This window comes from Notamacropus eugenii, chromosome 2, assembly GCF_028372415.1.
Source record: "Notamacropus eugenii isolate mMacEug1 chromosome 2, mMacEug1.pri_v2, whole genome shotgun sequence".
NCBI lineage: Eukaryota > Metazoa > Chordata > Mammalia > Diprotodontia > Macropodidae > Notamacropus > Notamacropus eugenii.
The window spans coordinates 410446953-410465276 of NC_092873.1; the positions used below are offsets into that span (position 1 = coordinate 410446953).

General features: G+C 45.0%; 1 protein-coding gene, 1 long non-coding RNA gene and 1 pseudogene across 8 annotated transcripts in view; 2 read left to right on the forward strand and 1 right to left on the reverse strand.

Moving 5' to 3' along the window:
- Positions 1 to 1033, reverse strand: part of LOC140529213 (uncharacterized) — a 36546-nt gene extending 35513 nt beyond the window's left edge. Inside the window, exon 1 of the long non-coding RNA XR_011975459.1 lies at positions 873 to 1033. This is a non-coding gene — a long non-coding RNA (uncharacterized lncRNA). The remainder of the gene's footprint in view (positions 1 to 872) is intronic.
- Positions 1034 to 1182: 149 nt separating this feature from the next.
- Positions 1183 to 8775, forward strand: PYCR2 (pyrroline-5-carboxylate reductase 2). 3 transcript variants are annotated; one of them, XM_072647699.1, is made up of 8 exons: positions 1183 to 1401; positions 2069 to 2210; positions 2604 to 2674; positions 5887 to 6066; positions 6223 to 6444; positions 7143 to 7235; positions 7637 to 7800; positions 8156 to 8775. In XM_072647699.1, exons 2-8 carry the CDS (start codon positions 2144 to 2146, stop codon positions 8319 to 8321), a joined length of 963 nt encoding a protein of 320 aa, XP_072503800.1. In that variant the 5' UTR covers positions 1183 to 1401; positions 2069 to 2143; the 3' UTR covers positions 8322 to 8775. The 3 variants fall into 3 exon arrangements, with proteins under 3 accessions (XP_072503800.1, XP_072503801.1, XP_072503802.1); XM_072647700.1 differs by having other exon boundaries at positions 1347 to 1401; positions 2566 to 2674; XM_072647701.1 differs by having other exon boundaries at positions 1385 to 1463.
- LOC140529210 (probable E3 ubiquitin-protein ligase TRIML1 pseudogene) lies at positions 8775 to 18041 on the forward strand (annotated as a pseudogene). 4 transcript variants are annotated; one of them, XR_011975457.1, is made up of 3 exons: positions 8775 to 9598; positions 16254 to 16288; positions 16411 to 18041. The product of XR_011975457.1 is annotated as a probable E3 ubiquitin-protein ligase TRIML1 pseudogene, transcript variant X3 (transcript). The 4 variants fall into 4 exon arrangements; XR_011975458.1 differs by lacking the exon at positions 8775 to 9598 and adding an exon at positions 10091 to 10222; XR_011975455.1 differs by lacking the exon at positions 8775 to 9598 and adding an exon at positions 13704 to 14049.
- The last annotated feature ends 283 nt before the right edge of the window (positions 18042 to 18324 follow it).

The following is an 18324-nucleotide window of genomic DNA, read 5'->3' on the forward strand; positions in this document are numbered from 1 at the left end:
AAAGTTTTGAAGAAGAGAAGAATGAAATTATCTTTCCAACATCACACAGATGGGTGTGATGGGCTACAGGTTCTGGGAGCCGAGAACTCTTCTGAACATTCCCAACGGATCTAAACTCTAAACCTAGTCTAGCCCTCCCTTCTCCGTTATCTCCAGGTAGCTTTATCTACCCCCACCTTTAATCCCATTCTCTTGGTTCCTGGTGTCTGCCCTCTAGTTACCCCAGCTGCTGGCCACTCCCATCAAGACCCTCCCCCTGGTCACTCCAGACTACTTGACTACCTTTACATCCCTCCCACAGTTTTTCTGTATATAAGATCCATCTTACCCCCATGAAGGTTCTCAGATTCTGTCTAGTTTAGATTAAATCTGGCCCACTTGCTCAGATTCCTCAAGTGTTTACCCAATATGGGGGAATCTTTCATCAACTTTGTTTTACTTTGACTGAAAGGCTTCCATGAAATTCAGTCGGGTAGGGCCCGCATGCTATTTCGAGGTCTCAGCGCCCCTAACCTCAAGAGTAGGTCACAAAGCTATGAAGGAAATTCAGGTTTTCTGTTTATCTTAAGCTCCCCTGCTTGTCGAGATCAGGGATTAGGGCTAGTACAGACCCCCGCCTCAATTCCACTAAAACCAGAGGGGCCAGCAGCTCCATACATCCCTGTCTTGACGAATTTGTTCATTTAGGGGCATCGAGGTTGAGTAGCAGACACTTGGGATCAGTTCTGGCTTTGATAACCAACAAACTCTTCCATAAGGACTTGAGTAGCAGGCTATGGGTCAGGAAGATCTTAGTTCAAAAATTGCCATAGATACCAGCTTCTCACACCCTAGCTTACTCATCTGTAAAATGCACAATAATTCGCACCTACCTCCTAGGGTTGTGGTGAGGATCCAAGAGATACATAAAAGGCTTTGCAAACCTTACAGCACGCAGTAGTAAATATTTTGGAAAGGGGGAAGGGCTCTGAAGGAAAAGTTGTATCACTAATGTTGCAACAGAGAGTGTGGGTCGGAAGATCGAGGGCTGCTTGGGGAGGGGCGTCCAAAGCCTAGCTCGGCCAGTTGCGGTCTGACCTTAGCCAGGCACTGCCACCCCTCCAGGCCTCGGTTTCCTCATCTCTCAGAAGAAGGGAGCAGGACGAGATGACCTCCAAGGTCGTCCACTGGGTGACGGAGAATAGCCAAGCACTCCTCTCCTGACTCAGGGAGGAGGGAGGGCAGGAAGAGCCGCCCCGGGTCACCTCGGCTTCCGAAGACGCCTTCTTTAATGAGATTTAAAACAGTCCCGCCCAGGCTCCTGACGTGCACCTCGGGGCTGGGCCGGGGCGGGGCGGAAGTGTTCAGAGGATAGTTGGGGCCATTTGCATCCCCACCCCGATAAGGATCCTTGGGGAGCAGGTACTGGGTTCGGAACGGAAGGCTCCCGCACGCCCCGCCGGTTTGGGGAGGCTCTCAGGGAGGCAGGTTTTGGGAGGGCCAGGGGTTGCAGGGGCTCCCGCAGGCCACGCTCTCGGACGCACAGCCCTGCATCCCCCGGCCGCATCAGCCGCCCGGCCGGGGAGGGAGCGTGCCGGGCAGCGCCGAGCATCCGCAGGCAGAGCGGCCCCTGGGCGGCAGGTCACTGAAGGCCGGGCTTCGGGGCTCCAGGGAGCTCCTGCTAGCCGCTCTGGCCGTTGCAGCTGCCATTGCCCGGGCCCCTGAAGCTCCAGGCGAAGACCTGGCCTGGGTGCGGCGCGGGGTTGCGGGAGGATGGAGCTTGCCGAAGCCGGATGGGTCACGCCCCGCATTCCTCTGCGGCCTCCCCTACACCCCTTTTCCCAGGGTGGGCCTCTGCCCCTCTACCGAAGAGCCTGGAGTTGGGGAGGAGAGGGCCAGGGCCGGGGAGGACTGAAACCGCGGGTTACCCAAAAGCCAGACCAACCTGAGCTAGGCTGCTGCGTGGATGCAAATAGCCCAAGGCAGGCCTCTGCTCTGGGAGCATAGCTCTGGGGGGTGGGGTGCCTGCTTCGGAGGTGGCGGCGCCCCGGGGCTGCTCTTCCTTTTCTAACCTCCGCTCACTCTTCAGATATTCTCACAGCTGCATCTGAGGGCTTTCCTTCCAGCCTGTTCCAGCTGTTGGGGGGACAACGCCTCCAGGACTATGAGTGTGGGCTTCATTGGGGCTGGCCAGTTGGCCTTTGCCCTCGCCAGGGGCTTTACTGCAGCAGGTAGGAGAGAGGGACCCTTGAGGATAGAAGTTACATTCAGTTACCCTAGGCTTCTTTGTGTGTCGAGAAGCCTTAGAGGCTCACTAGCTCTGTGACCCTGGGCAAGTCACTTATGGGGTCTCTAGGTATCCTGGCTTCCCACAAGATAATGGCTTATGGGGTCAAGCATTGGACACAACTGAACAACAAGAAATCCCAGAGAACTAGAAGATCCCGGGGTGAATGAAGGCTGGGAAGTGATGATGCCAAGAATAGGAAAAAGTCCAGTACAGTGAGGGGCTGGGATGTGAGGGACAGAAATGTTTGTCATTGACTTACTTGTCGGGTTCAAAACTACTCTTTCCCCTTGCCACAGCCCAAGACTTTGAACTGAAAGAGCTATGTCTTCTCTAGGTGTCCTGGCTTCCCACAAGATAATGGCTAGCACTCCAAATATGGATCTGCCCACAGTTTCTGCACTCAGGGTAGGTGTGAATGGTGGGGAGAAGGTGAGGTGGGTAAATCTGCCCCTCGAACTAAATTGCTTGATTCCAGAAAGGCTCATGGATAAGTCAAGTTTCAGGTTTGGCCCAGTTTCTCAGTCTTAGGACAGAACCCTGGCAGGGGTTGGTAAACAGACACACCTGGCCTGTTGCAGAATGTTGTGGAAGGAATATCTCAAAGACAGTGTAGCACATTTGATAGAGAACTGGTTTTGGAATATCATAATAACATTTAAAGAACATTTTTACCTGTTTTGTCATTTGATTCACATAATAGGGTAAAGTGCAGTGCGCATTGGATGAGGAAAATGAGGCTTCCAGAGGACATGTCTGAGGCAGAATTCAAATTCTGATCTTCCTGACTTCAAGTCCACCGCTGTATCCACTGTGCAGCCTAGCTTCCAGGAGGACTGGAATTCTGCCCCTGAAACAAACTGGCTGTGTGACCCTGGGCAAGTCACTTAATGCCTAGTGCTCCAGTATAGCAAACTCTTATTAGAAATGGGACCACACTAAACCCTGCCTTACATCAAGCCTGAATTTGTTTTTTGGCAGCTCTTGGGCATTGCTTCTAGTTTTGCACTTGAGCCAACAGCACATACCTAATACCTCTTCCAGTACTTGAAGACAGCTATAATTTTTCTCAGCAAGTAAAATTCAATAAGCATTAAGTGCCTACTGTGTGCTGGATGTTAGGGACATAAACTCTTTTCAAGACAAAAATTCCCTAGTTCCTCCAAAGGCAGGAGGCCCTTCCCATTATGGTTCTGACCATCCTCCTCTGAATGCTCCAAAATTTATCAGTAAATGTCCTTCCTAAAATGTAGTACTTGAACTGATACCCAGTACTCCAAATATGGTCTGGACAGGGAAGTGGACTTTGGGACCATCACCTCTCTAGCCCTGGAAACTTTTCCTCTCCAAATGATGCCAAGATCATATTAGTTTTTATTTTCTTATCTTTTTTTATTGATAACCTTTTGTTTTTTATAATACCCATATTTCCAAATATATTTTTTCTTTCCTCCCTACACATGGAATAAGAAAGATTTTAAAAGAAAAAGAGAAAGTTCAGCAAAACAAACCGACACATCAACCAAGCCTGACAACAGATACTTTATTTCACACCCATGATCCCCTGCCTCTTAAAAGAAGGGAGTACATTTTCTCAACTTTTCTATGGGGCTAAATTTGGTTACTGTGATTTTACAGCATCCAGTTCTGTTCTGTCTGGTGTTGCTGTTTTTTGATATTGCTGTAGTCACTGTGTATATTGTTTTCTTGGTTCTTTTTACTTTTTCTTCAGTCCCCTTTTCTGCTTCTCTGCATTCTCCATGTTCAGTTGTCTCCTATGGAAAATAATATTCCATTAGGTTCAGAGGCAGCTGGGTGATACAGTGGATTGAACACTTTCTTTGTACTCAGAAAGGTCTGAGTTCAGGTGTGGGCTCAGAAGCTCAATAGCTATGTGACCTTGAACCACTCACTTCACCTCTGTCTGCCTCAGTTTCTTCATATGTAAGATGGGGATAATAGCCTTCCTTTCAGGTTAACATTGAACAATATCATTTTGCCCCACATCTAGTCCTCTGTCCACTATACCTTAAGTATGCTAAGGTTTTCAGCATAGGGAGTAGCCTTTGTTCCCAGCTTGTAAGGGCCTTCAAGCAAACTTCAAACCCCAACATTGGCTGAACAAGTTGTGGCATATGAATGTAATGGAATACTGCTGTGCTATAAGAAAGGATGAACAGGAGGACGTCAGAAAAACCTGGAAAGATTTATATGAACTGATGCAGAGTGAAATGAGCAGAACCAGGAGAACATTATACGTAGTAAGAGCCACAGAGTACAAGGACTGTTTCTGATAAACTTAGCTCTTCACAACAATGGAAGAACCTAAAACATTTCTAAAGGACTCATGATGCAAGATGCTGGTCACATCCAGAGAAAGAACTATGGAGTCAGAACACAGAATGAAACAGACTGTTTCCTAATTTGTTATTTTTTTTTTGGTTTTTCTCATGGTTTCTCTCATTTGTTTTAATGCAAAATGACTAATGTGAAAATATGTTTAATAAGAATATATGTGTAGAACCTATATAAGACTGCATACTGTCTTGGGGAGGGAGAGAGAGAAAATTTAAAACTTATTGAAGTGGTTGTCAAAAACTGAAAACAAATGAATTAATTATAAAATAAAATAAAAAGGGAAAAAAACTCCAACATTGAAAGCATCATGGGCCTAATGGACAAGTGACCTAGGTTGGGAGGTACAACTATAATATTACCAGCTTTGTCTCTTAACTAGCTGAGTGATAGGAAATGTTCTATTCCATCATTGCTGTGTCCCGTCTCCTATCCATTTCAACAAATACTAGTAACTTACCTTGGCATGGAAATGCTCTTGGGCTCTTGCCAGCAAAGCACAAAGCCTGTTTGGTCCAATAAAGCTGGAAAGGTTTGAACATGTCCTGGGGATACATCGCATCTGCCATCTAAATATCACCTTGGCTAAGTAAATAGGTACTCTTCACCAGCATGGTGACCAATAATTGAGGAATTCTTTAGCCATGAAACTATGTGTATGATACTGGGTGCAGGGGAAAGATAAAAAAAAAAATGCAGCACATCCTTTCCTTCAAGCAGCTTAGTCTAGTAAGAAGAACAAAATAAGTAAACAAAATATGCAACTTGGAACATTAAGTGGATAAGAAGAGTGTAAAGTGTCGTGTTAATGAGATAATGCATATAAAATGCTTTGTAAACCTTGAAGCACAACATAGTGATAGTTACTGTAATAATGATGATGATGCCTGAGAAGACTTTACCTGGGAAAACTTTACCTGTTTTGCCATTCCTGACTCATGATAGGATCCTAGTGTAGAGTGTCTTGTTTTCTAAGGAGTAGAACAGAAAGCTACTTGTCCTCCCCTAGGAAGGAGACCTCTAACATTTCTTCCCTCTTCCTCTTCTTAAGCTGGTCCCTTTTCCCAGCCCATTAACAGTAATAACAGACTTTGAAGGAATGAGAAATCATTATAGAAAGAGAAGGACACTAAGTTTGTTTTCTGCTGATTAGAGAGAGGCTAGGCTAGTGACCTAACAGTCCCTTTGGAAAAGTCCTGCATCTGTGTAGGCCACTCTAACTCCTGAACCTTTAATTCTAAGTCCTTGAACCTGTTACTTTGCAGAAAATGGGTGTGAGGCTGACCCATCACAACAAAGAAACCGTGCAGCACAGTGATGTGCTCTTCCTGGCTGTCAAACCTCACATTATTCCCTTCATCCTGGATGAGATTGGTTCTGATATCAAGGACAGACACATCGTGGTCTCCTGTGCTGCTGGTGTCACTATCAGCTCCATTGAGAAGGTACCACAACTCTCCTTCCAGCCCCTGAATGGGAAAAGGTCAGGGTCTGAAGGGGCTGGGGTTGATGTGGTCAGTGACTAATAGGGAGAGAAGTGTGGGGATGTGGGGAGAGGCAGGAAGTCAGAACTGGGAATTTAACTCTGTTTCTCTCCTCAGAAATTGACAGCATTCCATCCAGCCCCCAAGATCATTCGATGTATGACCAACACCCCTGTATTGGTCCGGGAAGGAGCCACAGTATATGCCACTGGTACCCATGCCCTGGTGGAGGATGGGAAACTCCTAGAACAGCTAATGAGCAGTGTGGGCTTCTGCACAGAGGTGGAAGAAGACCTGATAGATGCTGTCACAGGACTCAGCGGCAGTGGCCCTGCCTATGTGAGAGCTGGACCTCGGGTGGGGCAAGGGAAATGAGAGGGTTCCTGGTGACCTCACTTCTTCTTTTCTTTAAGAACTTTTAGGAATGGGAGAAATCTTGGGGTATGTGGGTGAGGCAGGTGTATACTAGTTTGGGACTTTGAAGATCAGCTGCTCAATAAACATTTATTAAGCACTTGTAAGCCCTGGGAACACAAATAAAAAGAAAGAAAGCCAGTTCCTTCCCTCATAGAGCTTCCTTACCATCTTATGGGGGAAGACTGCACACAGAAGGAAGCTGAAAGGAGGAAAGGGATTGGGTCAGGGGAGTTACCTGGGGTCCTGATGGAGAAGTCAGAAATCCCAGAGTAATACAACCAGGTGAGAAAGGAGTAGATTCTCTGAGCCGAATTCCATGGTTCCACTCTCCAATAAGGACAGAAGGTAGTGTGATAGGGTAGAGTCCCAAGGCTGATGGGATCTTAGAGGACGATCAGGTTTTCCCAATATTTAGCTATTTGGGGGCATGGTGGAAAGGCAGGTCTTTCCTGGCAGGTCCTTGGCCAGTCCTCCCTGCTGTGGGCAGAGCTGATAGGGGAAGTGTTAAATCCTTGGGATTATTTCCAAGAACTTTAGGGAACAGATAGCTCCCTTAAGAGGGACATCAATGTGCCTCCTCCCATCCTTGTCCATACAGAGTTTATTGATTTCGTCTGCAGGCGTTTATGGCCTTGGATGCTCTAGCAGATGGCGGGGTGAAAATGGGCCTTCCAAGAAGACTGGCAGTCCACTTGGGTGCACAGGCCTTACTGGTCAGTATCCTGCCTTTTGTTTGCATGACATATTTACAGGGTTCTTCTTGTGCTATTCAGTGTGGTATTTAGGTAAATATCTAGGAGCGGGCATGGTAAGGGGAAGTCTTGGGGAAAATTGGCTCTTGGCTCTAATGCAGGGGATCATACTTGTCATGGATTCCTTTGGCAGTCTGGTGAAAACTGTGGACCTCTTCTTAGAATACTGTTTAAATTCATAAAAGGAAATACATGGGATTACAAAAGAGCCAATGATATTGACAGTAATTATCAAAATGTTTTTAAAAAAACAAGTTCATGGACCTTGAGTTAAGAAACCTTATCCTAAAGGTTTTGTTCAGGGAAGCAGTCTCTCAGTTATTGACTGCATTTCTTTGTCTGATTTGTTTTGCTCTGGTAAGGGAGCTGCTAAGATGCTCCTGGATTCAGAGCAGCATCCAGGACAGCTCAAGGACAACGTTTGCTCCCCTGGGGGAGCCACCATTCATGCTTTGCACGTCTTGGAAAGTGGTGGATTTCGATCTTTACTCATCAATGCTGTTGAGGCCTCCTGCATTCGGACCAGGTAGGTTTAACTCTCCCTCCTTCTCTCCTGGTCACTCCATCCCCAGAACTGGCACCCTGGCCCAGGCCTGCCCCTCACCACCAGCAACCTTCCCATTGCCTTCTTGTTTTTCAGAAGTTCAGCAGAGATAATTCCTTACCATCTCCTTTGAAATGAACACGAGACAAACAATGAATTAGACGAACACATTCCTTTCACATTTCGTTCTTTTTGTAGTTAGGGACAGGACAGCAATTTTAGATGTTTCAAGTCCCATGGACTGAGCCAGCCTCCATGACAGTTTCCCTCCTTTCTCCTTCAGTGGCAGATAATTCTAATACCACTGCTGCCTGATCCCCTCATATTCTCTCTGCAGGGAACTGCAGTTCATGGCTGACCAAGAGAAGATCTCCCCAGCTGCCATCAAGAAAACCCTCCTACATAAAGTGAAGTTGGAGTTGCCTCCTGTTTCCACACACTCACTTTCCAGCGGAGTCAAGCTGCTTAATCGGGCCCAGGCCCCTGGGGCCAAGAAGGATTGAGATGGATTTACCTCCCTTCTACCTAGTCTGAAACCCATCCCTCTTCCCTGCCCTCAGGGTACTTAACTCTGAGCTCCTAGCCAGTTCTAGTCCCTAATACTCAGGGAGAGGAGTCTCTGTAGCAGCTTTATCCCCTGTAATAAAGCTACTTTAAATCTCTTTATGTCAGTGTAGAGGTGGACGTAGGTGTATTAATTTAACTACATTTAAAGTAATCTTTTTTCTTTTATGGATGGAAGGCAGAAAGTCTATGAGTAGTTTTTAGTGCAGTGGCAGTGAAGAAACACTACAGTCACTTGAGTTTGAATGAAAAATATCAAATTTGTACATGTGGGTTTTTTAAAAATCATGCTTTATAGATATAATTATCTTTTTAAATAATTTTAATAGCATTGGGTTAAAACATGGATTCTGCTAATTTTGTTTCAATAAAATTCTATTTTTGATTTTTAAAGATGTGTAGAAAAACATGCTAATACCTTGCATTGTTAGCACCAGCCTTATTTCTCTGCATAGTGGAGAAAGTCCATGAGAGGGAAAATGACAGCCTGAAAGGCTGAACTTACAAACTTAACCAAAAGATAAGAATAATTATGTCATAGTCCCTGACTAGTATTCAGGCTGTTGGTCAGTTCTGTTGCCTACAGGTGCAGGACTAGGTTTTTGGGGGGAGGAGGTCTAGAATCAGGGGTTGGGCTCACATTCCATTTGAATTTACCACAAAAACCCCCAAAATATTAAAGCTTGGATATCTCGTATTTAAAAGGACTTGTCAGATTAAGATGGAGTTAACTCCAGTGAGCCTCATTCATCCTGTAATGTCAGTGTTGGTCTTCTATCCACCTCCTGCCTAAAAAGATTATATCACCATCTTTCAAAAGAAGGGAAATCTATTCCCTTCTCAATGGACCACTCATCCTGTAGAGGTAAGTCAAAATAAGAAGGGCTTTTCCTCAATCACCAGGAAAAGCCAGAACTGTCCATTTCAATCTTAAAAATTAGCACCTGCTGACCTGAAAATTTGGTTAAAAGAGGCAAACAAGCTAGGTGATATCTATTTATGTTGTTTCTTCCCTTAAAGCTAGCAGAATGCATACTTGCATGGACCAAGAACATAAATTCTGACTGCACGATGAAAGAATGACAAGCTTTCTTATATGTTTTAGGACAGTCCCACTCAGGAGGTCTGTGTCCCTCGGATTTATGGTCTCCATGTGTGTCTAACCATACCATGAGAAAGAAATTTTCTTAATTGAATAGGGTGGAAACACAACAAGGTAAGAAAGTTGACAAAGTATCAACTGAAAATACAGTTGTGGATATGTGTTTCCTTTACCATTAATATGCCATAACATAGTATATGTTCATAAAATATTAAGAAAAGTCCCACTGTTCAAGATAGTGTCTCAAGTTAAGGGCCTCATTCTTAATGGCCATAAACAGGAAAAATGGTCTTAGCTCCATCTGGCCTTGTTGACACAGGAAGAGACATTCTCTTGAGTTATTCAGAGAACAAAGAAGGGAATACCTGTTAGGCCAAGGTACTTCTGGTTGATTAGTTCAGGCTTTGGCCTTTATTGGGGTTCAAATGATCTTAAATGATCATTTCTTTCTTTTGATCAATGGGTAAGCTGAAGGCACCGCCTATAGACCATGGAAGGTATGGGGAAAGAAAAAAAAAAACAACTTCTTCAGGGAGTGGGAAAGAAAGTTCTGAAGATCCTTCCTTTGTTGACCAGGAAAATGCACTAATCTCTGCATCTGCAGTGGGCCCCACGAACTGAAGGAAAACAACCATGGACAGCATTATTTTGTGGGCCAGAGTCAACCCTAGTTGGACCCCTGAAAGGATAAGAGCAAGGACAGCAAGCATTTGAGCAGCAGAAAGAGGAGGGATCTGAGTAAGCTGCCTCGGAGGGGGGATGGTGGGGAAAGGGGACAGGAACTAAACATATCATACTACTGGGTTGCTGCAGCCCTTTCCCTTAACTGAGTGGCCTGAGAGTGAAATACATTTATGCTATCCTGTATTTGTTGAGTTTTGTTAACATAAAACCAGCATTCCTCCTTGAGGAAGACACAGACACCCTCCTGGGCTGCAAGGAGTGCATCAAGCACTCTCCAGTTTTGCAAGGCCATCGCAGCCAGAGAGCCAAGTTCACTCTGCAGATCTCCCAACCACTTTGGCTATCTGGTCATTCATGTCAGTCATCTGTTGGGATATATCTTTGTAAACCTTATTTGCTGTATGCTGCCTCCTAGGATGAGGGGCAGGACCCAGAAGTGCAGCAAGCTGGAAGTAGAGACTTGGCAAGAGAGTTGGGTTCAGCAACAACCAGGTCTTGAAGTATTATAGGTATTAGATTTTGGAGTAGGGCCTGGAATGTACTGGAGGTCAAGTACAGCCTGGACAATGGTGCATAGTCCTGTCCACCAGGGAGGAAGGGTTTGATAAAAGGATGTGCCACACAGGAAGAACATTCCCAGGGACAATGGTAGAGTGAGAGAAAATGTAAGGGAACCCCGGGAACTGGTTGATGGTAACCCTGGCTCCTTTGTAAGTATAGCAGCCCTTCCTCTGGTTTGGGGGAGTATTGTACAGAAGCTCGAACTGAGAAAGAAGTAGGCCCATGGAAGGATTTAGGCAAGAGTTGTTGGTCATAAAATTGGAGGTAGGGCCATACCCATTTTCTTTCTTTTTTTTTTTTAAATTAATTTATTTGTTTTATTTTTCAACAATCACTTCCATAAGTCTTAAATGTTCTCCCCCCTCCCTGAGATGGCATGCAGTCTTTTATGGGTTCTACACATACATTCTTATTAAACACATTTTCACATTAGTCATGTTGCATAGAAGAATTAAAATGAATGGGAGAAACCATGAGAAAAAACCAAACAAAACATAACACAAGAGAAAATATTCTGCTTCATTCTATATTCCTATTCCATAGTTCTTTCTCTGGATGTGGATGGCATTTTGCCTCAAGAATCCTTTGGGAATGTTTTAGGTCCTTGCATTGCTGTGAAGGGCTAAGTCTGTCAGAAACAATCCTCACATATTGTGGCCATTACTGTCCATACCCATTTTCTGCCCAAAATTATCCCCAATAGTGATTCCAGTAAATTTTGTTCCCCATTCTATCAGGCCAGGGCTTTAGGCAGAACCCAGGAGAGAAAGTGGCAATGATGAGGAACCAGTCACTTGCACAGGAATTGGCACCAACTCTGGCAGAATGCCCTGCATAGTGTGAGGAATCACACCTTGGGTTGTACTGGTTCCTAGAATTCAAGGAGAGGGTAGGGATGCATAGAATGTGATTCCTTTCTTGTAATTGAGGATAGCCCACCAGGGTGAACCCAGATTATGTATTTACACTAGGCAGCGTCAAGTTTCCCTACAGGGGTTCCAGAGGAGTGATTAGAAAAGCAGCAAAAAGCAGCAGGAGGGGCTGTAGAGGCCCAGGCTGCCTTTGAAAAGATGGCCCTAAGAGGTATCCAAATCTAGGTGAATTCAGGTTTTTCCCAAAGGCTTCCTGAAATAGGGGGCACTGAGGAGAAAGTTGAATTCTCTGTCAGACAGCCTGGTTCACCCCACAAATTACAATCAGCCTTTCAGGATTTCCTTTTTGAGAAAATCTTAGGCCGTCAGGGGGTGAGCCTGGGCAATTAGCTGCACAGACCCCACCCCCAGTCAGAGGCAGAGATAGGTTGTGTTGAAGTGTATCCCAGAGGGTCAAGGCACAGCCAGCAGATGGGCAGGTTAAACAGCCTGACTGCCTTCTGAGCCAGCTTCTGCATCAGCTGAGTGGGGCGATGGGAGAAGTTGCTCTTCCTCTATGGTTGGACATCCCCAGAGATGGGCAGCCACTGCAAGGTAACTGCCAACAAATCGAAGGAGCAAGGGGGTCAAGGTGGGGAAAGTGAGGGGCATAATGGGAGTATAGAGTGACTAACTGAAAGTAACCAGTCTTGGGTATGTAAGGGGCTTCAGGTGGGGGAGAGAGCTTTGCTTCCAACAGGCCTGGTGCAGACTCTTGGGAAAGCTGTCTATTCTGGTGTCTTTTTGGAACCAGAGGGCAAGGTCTCCTGTTGGTTTAAATGTCCACTAGGGAGCATGGGCAATCTTTAGATGTAACAGATGGATCCAGGAGTGTGTTGCTTGAAGTTTGGCAGCAGTACAGGTTGTGAGTAGTACTTGGAAGGGTCCCTTCCATATTCCCACAGGTGGTGCTTCTAGTAAACCAAGTCTCCAGGAGAGATGAGAGAGCTGACTTCAGGCAGTGAACCTAAGGAACCAGACTAAGACACAAGGTCTTGAACCTGATGAATTTGCTGACTAAGCTTAACACAGTATTGTTGAAGACAGTGAGTGGGAAGAGATCAGCTGGGGTGAAGGGCATTGGTCTCCGGGTGACAATCTCATAGGGCAAAGTTTGGTCTTGCCCATAGGTCCAGACTAGAGGGTAAGGAGGGCAGTGGGCAGCACTTAGATCCATGGTGCCTGGAAATCAGGTTAATTTTCCTAATAGTCCTTTCAATGTCCTTGTTAGTTTTCTCTACCAACTCTGAAGATTGGGAGTGATAAGCAGTGTAAGTGTTGGCAGATTCCCCAAGCTTCCTGGATGGTTCTGAGCCTTTGACCTGTAAAATCAGTTCCCTGATCACTATGAACTTCTCATGGGACCCCCAATAAGGGATGATGTATTCACATAGCAGCTTTCCCTACCTTCCCTGAAGTGGCTTCCTGACATGGGAAAAGCTCTACCCAGCTGAAAAACATACAGACCATAACATGGGCAAACTTATATCCTCAGCACAGAGGCAACTGGATGAAGTCAATTTGCCAGATCTCAAAGGTTGAGAAAGGGAAAGGAAAGCAGCCTTGAGGCCAGAAGGGGCTTGGAGGGGTTGTACAGAGAACAAGACTGACATGGCCCCCTTTTTGATATTCCCCACCAATGCTAAGAAGCAAGTTTATAAAGTTTATCCAGTCCCCAGTGACACAGATGATGCAGGTGACTCAGTAATGGTCCAGTACGGCTGGTGAAGGAAAACAACCCGCTGTCCACGTTTCCAAAGCCCCGTTTCTTGAGTGCACCCTTGTAGTTCCTACAGACCACTGTTTCTGGAGGGATCAGGGCTTAAGCCTCTGTTAAAAGTACCAGATTAATAGGTGGGGGAGTAAATGGGGAGGTGCAGGAAACCATTACAGCAACATGAGAGGGCGGCCTCCCTGGCTGCTTGATCAGCTAGTTGATGTCCTCCAGCTTCAGGAGTGGATTCATGGGAGTGATTGGTAGTTTTGATAATGGCCACCTTCCTTGGAAGTAGTAGACATTCTAGTAACCTAGAGACCTGTTTACTGTTCTTTATGGGTTGTCCAATAGAAATTAAGAATCCTTGTTGCTTCTACAACATTCCAAAATCATGGGCCACCCCAAAAGCATATCTGCTATCTGTATAGATGTTAATCTTTAGTCCCCTTTCCAATTCACAGGCCTCTGACACTGCTTCTAGCTCTGCCTGTTGTGTGGAATGAGCATGGGGGAGGGGGCCTGACTCTAATACCTCAGTTACCATGGTGATGTCATAACCTGCTACCACTTGTCCTTTGGGGTTCCTCAGGCAGGAGCCATCTGTGAAAACTGAGGTCAGCATCTGGGATGGGCATCTCTTGGAGGTCGATTCTTGGAGTCAGCAGGTGGTCCATGCAGTCATGATTGATGAGGTTAGACTCATGATCATTCACAAGCTGGTCTGTCTCAAGACTAGGGATAGTCTCCAGAAACTCAGCAGGATTTAGTACATTTAGTCTTCTGATGGTGACATGGGGCTGTGCCATTAGCTGGGTTTCAATTTTTGTCAGGTGGCTAATCAATAAGTGTTGGGTGTGATGTGAATTTGGGAGGGCCTCAACTGCATGGTGCACATAAAAAGTTACAGGTGAATCAAGTATAATGTCCTTACTTTGTTTAAAAATCTCAGTATTATCAATAACACTTCTCAGGCAGGGTGGTAGGACCCTGCTTCCAATTTGCTATAATATCTACTAGTCTATAAGAATCTCCATGTTTTTGTGCTAAAACTCCTACTGTATTTCCTCTTTTTTCCATAACAAAAAGTACTAAGAGCAGGGAATACTTGGGAAGACCCAAGTCTGGGGGTTCAGAAAGGAAAGTCTTTATGGATTCTATAGTCTGGAGCTTTAGATAAGCAAAGGGGGTAGAGATTTTGGTATCACAGGGCTTCATAGAAGGGGTGAGTGACAACAGAGAATTCGGGTATCTCTGGAAGAGAAACCAAGTTTAGATAATAAACAGTTCATACTTCCTGGGAGGTAACAGTCTGGGGTGGAGGTCAGGGACAGGGATAAACACCAAGCTATATAGATATAATAGGAGAGGACTAAGTATGTAGTGCCTACTATGTGGTAATTGTGCTGAAGAAACTGAGGTTGTTTGTCCTTGTTCTCGAAAAGGACCATGATATCAGTAAGGTGATGCTGTGACTTGCAAATGAATTGGATTTAACTGAGGGAGGGCTGTGCAAAGTCACCAACCTCACTTTGTTCCTGCGAGCCATAGGGAGGGCAGGGTGCAAGACAGAGATCAAGATAAGAGATGGCCTGGATGTAGTGGGAGGCCTTGGCCTTTTTAAGCTAAGGTCTTTTCCAGGTCTCTGTTTGACTGAGGCAATGCCCGTTCAGTGATTAAGGCTAGTTTAAAAATGAAGCAAGGAAATGGACCCTTTTACCTAAAAAAAAAAAAAAATCAATCTGGGAGGAGAAAAGCCCCCAAGATTTCTGGCCAAAATAGAAACAATTACTATTTACATTCACTCTGAGCCATCAAAGCCCAAACAGTGTCCACTAAGTGGTGCTTGGGCTGGGATCTATTGTTGACCAATCAATGAGAGCAGAGTGAATTGGGTTTAAGGCCTAGTCTTAAGAAAGAAATCTATCCAGTAAACCCCCAGATATCTTGCTAAATTTCAGCCATCAAAATTTACATTCCTTTGAGCCGAACACCTGCTGGTACTCCTTGTGGAGGAGGGAAAGGAAGGGGAGGGGAAGGGAAAGGGAATGAAGGAAGGAAGGAGCTGAGTTGTCCAACTGGAACTGTCCAATTGGGTGTACCCAGTGGGGCAGTTCAGACTACTCACAGGTTGTTTGTCCTCGTTCTCAAAGAGGACCATGACATCAGGAAGATGATGCCACGACTGCAAGTGAATTGGATTTAACTGAGGGAGGGCTGTGCAAGGTCACCAGTCTCTTTCTCCCCATCTCAGGGCTGTCACATCAAAGAAGCCATTCTAAAACTATGATAACTGTCACTATGTCTCCAATGAAAAAATCTGATCATTTCTACCCAGTCCTCATAAGAAAGAAGGACAAGACAACTCTGGTGTGTGAACACCATTGTGAATCTTGAGGGCCATAATTCTGAGAAGGGAAAATGGTGAGAACTGTTCCATTGAAGAGACTACAAGTACTTTGGAATGTAGGAACTGTTACCTTTTGAGAGAGGGGTGAAAAGGAGCTTAAAGGGGGAAGACCTTGTTAGTACAAGTCAGTCCTCAAGTCTTGTGGTAGACTTCTGAGAAAGGAGCTAGTCTTATCCTTTCTGAGTAGATTATTTAAGAAAGGAATCAGAATTAAGTTTCTCTTGAAATAAAAAAGAAATCTTTATATTAAAAAAAAAAATCTCAGTACAATCAGTGAATCATAACAGGGAACAAAAATTAGAGACCAGGGGGAAAATGCCACCATTTAACATGTGTGTTGGTTATGGGGGGAGGCAGTTTGCCATGTTTCTATCTCAGAACATCAGAAATATGATGGTCCTGAGGCTTGGAAATGAGATGTTATTGCTAAATGACCCAATTAGGAGACCTTTGCATGTACTAAAAGTAAATAAAGATGTTTTCTTCCAGAGATGGCGATGCTGAATTGTGGGATTAGAAGAAAGGTGAGAACTCTCTCCTAGGGCAGAGTCTGGAAGCTCTGTCACCTTTTGGGGGTGGAGTAGAGGGAGGGGCTAATCAGAGGAAGAGACCTTCACAATTCAATGCTTTTATCTTTTGCTGCCAGAGCTCAAGGTGAAGAGCTAGCATTATTTCTCCTGGGAGGAATATCAGAGAGGGAAGGAGTCAGAGGCCTACAAACATGGATGCAAGAAACTTAATTGAAAACCTCAAGGCAGATCTCACTTGCTGCATCTGCCTGGGCTACTTCACTGACCCAGTGACCGTCAAATGTGGCCATAGCTTTTGCACAGAGTGTCTTCTCCAGTGCAGGGATGGAGCCAATGAAACCTTAACCTGCCCAGAGTGCAGAGGAGTCATCAGATACAGTGACTTGGTGCCCAACAAGAACCTGCAGAATCTGTCCATCACTGGCAAAATACTCAGACCTCATCTGCTGCAGAGCATGGCTGCCCCGACCACCTGTGATCAACATGGGGGAAAAGAGAAGTTCTTCTGTGAGGAAGACCAGAGACTCCTCTGTGATAACTGTTTATTAGCCGCAGAGCACGAGGATCACCAGGTCCTTCCCTTGGAAACAGCTGCTGACAAGTGCAAGGACAAGCTTCAGGAGACATTAACTGCCATACAGAAAAAAGAAGAGGAATTTAAAACTGCATTGGACAAAGTGAAAAAGAGAAAGACCCGCTGTAAGGAGGATAGCTACAATTTAAAACAATCCGTTACTTCTGAATATGGGAAAATGCACCGGTTCTTATGGGATGAAGAATATCAGTATTTGCAAAGACTAGATGTGGAATCCAGAGACAACCTGATCAAACTGGAGGAGAGCAAGGCCAAGTTGTCCCAACAAATGCAGAATCTGCAGCAAATGATTTTAGAAGTAGAAGAGAATCTGAACAAGATGCCCTTGGAAATGCTGCAGGATATGACAGGCATTTTGAAAAGGAAGGAGGAGTTGCTACTTCAAGAACCAGAGCTTGCTTCCCCTTGCTTGACCTCCTGCCCCATCACAGGCTTAAGAGAAATGCTCATGAGTTTCCAGAGGGATATAATTCTTGATCCTGAATCAGCCAATCCTCATCTCATCTTGTCTGAAGACTTGAAAGGAGTCCAGTACGGAAGTGTCCCTCAGGTCCTGCCTGACAACAAAGAGAGATTTGACTATGTTCTTGCGGTTTTGGGGATCCAAACCTTCACCTCGGGCAAACACTATTGGGAAGTGGAGGTGGGAGATAAGACAGAGTGGGAACTGGGCATCTGTAAAGATTCAATCAGCAGAAAGGGGAAACTCTCCTCCTCCTCTGAGGGTGTAAGGACCCTAGCAGGCTGCACTTCTGGAAATTGTTTCTTCCTTGTGAATTCACAAAATGGCTTTGAACTGAGGCAGCCTATCCACAAAGTAGGCATTTTTCTTGATTATGAAAAGGGACATATAGCATTTTATGATGTCACAGACAGATCCCTTATCTACAGTCCCTCAAATATAGTCTTTGAAGGGCGTCTTCGCCCTTACTTCTCTTTTGGTATTCCCAATGAAGAAAGTACCCCTGGATCACTCATTATCTGCCCTAGCAGTAATCAATAGAGGGCTGTCAACAATACTGATTACTAAGGATGACTCAATGCAAGTAACTGAAAGTGATACTGAAAATGACCCTTTATGACTCTTTATTTGAACTCATATTGAAATGGTCAGTAACGTGATGTATGATTATTAAAACCACGAGAATATAATGTATCTTGTTTATACTTGGTATATAAAAAAGTATGGGGCCTTTTTTTTTTTTTTTAAGGTAACTGATCTGCAAGCACCTAAACCAGAGGTCAACTGGAAGGGAAGGTAGAAAAGCAACAGGAAAGAAGGACTAAGGGAAGAAAAAGGGGAGAAAAAAATTTTCAAATAGAGAAGGATAAAGAGGGAAATTTAGAATGCTAAATGAATAAACAAGCAAACAAAGAAACAAAATTAATAAGTAAAAGAGAATGGTTCTCTTGGATGAAGAGTCCTAGGAAGATG

Excerpts from the sequence above, each read along its gene's own strand:
- PYCR2 (XM_072647699.1), top strand. The coding sequence starts at position 2,144 with ATGAGTGTGGGCTTCATTGGGGCTGGCCAGTTGGCCTTTGCCCTCGCC. Across the intron at positions 2,211-2,603 it reads CAGGGGCTTTACTGCAGCAG|GTGTCCTGGCTTCCCACAAG; the intron begins GTAGGAGAGAGG and ends TGTCTTCTCTAG. Across the intron at positions 6,067-6,222 it reads CTATCAGCTCCATTGAGAAG|AAATTGACAGCATTCCATCC; the intron begins GTACCACAACTC and ends TTCTCTCCTCAG.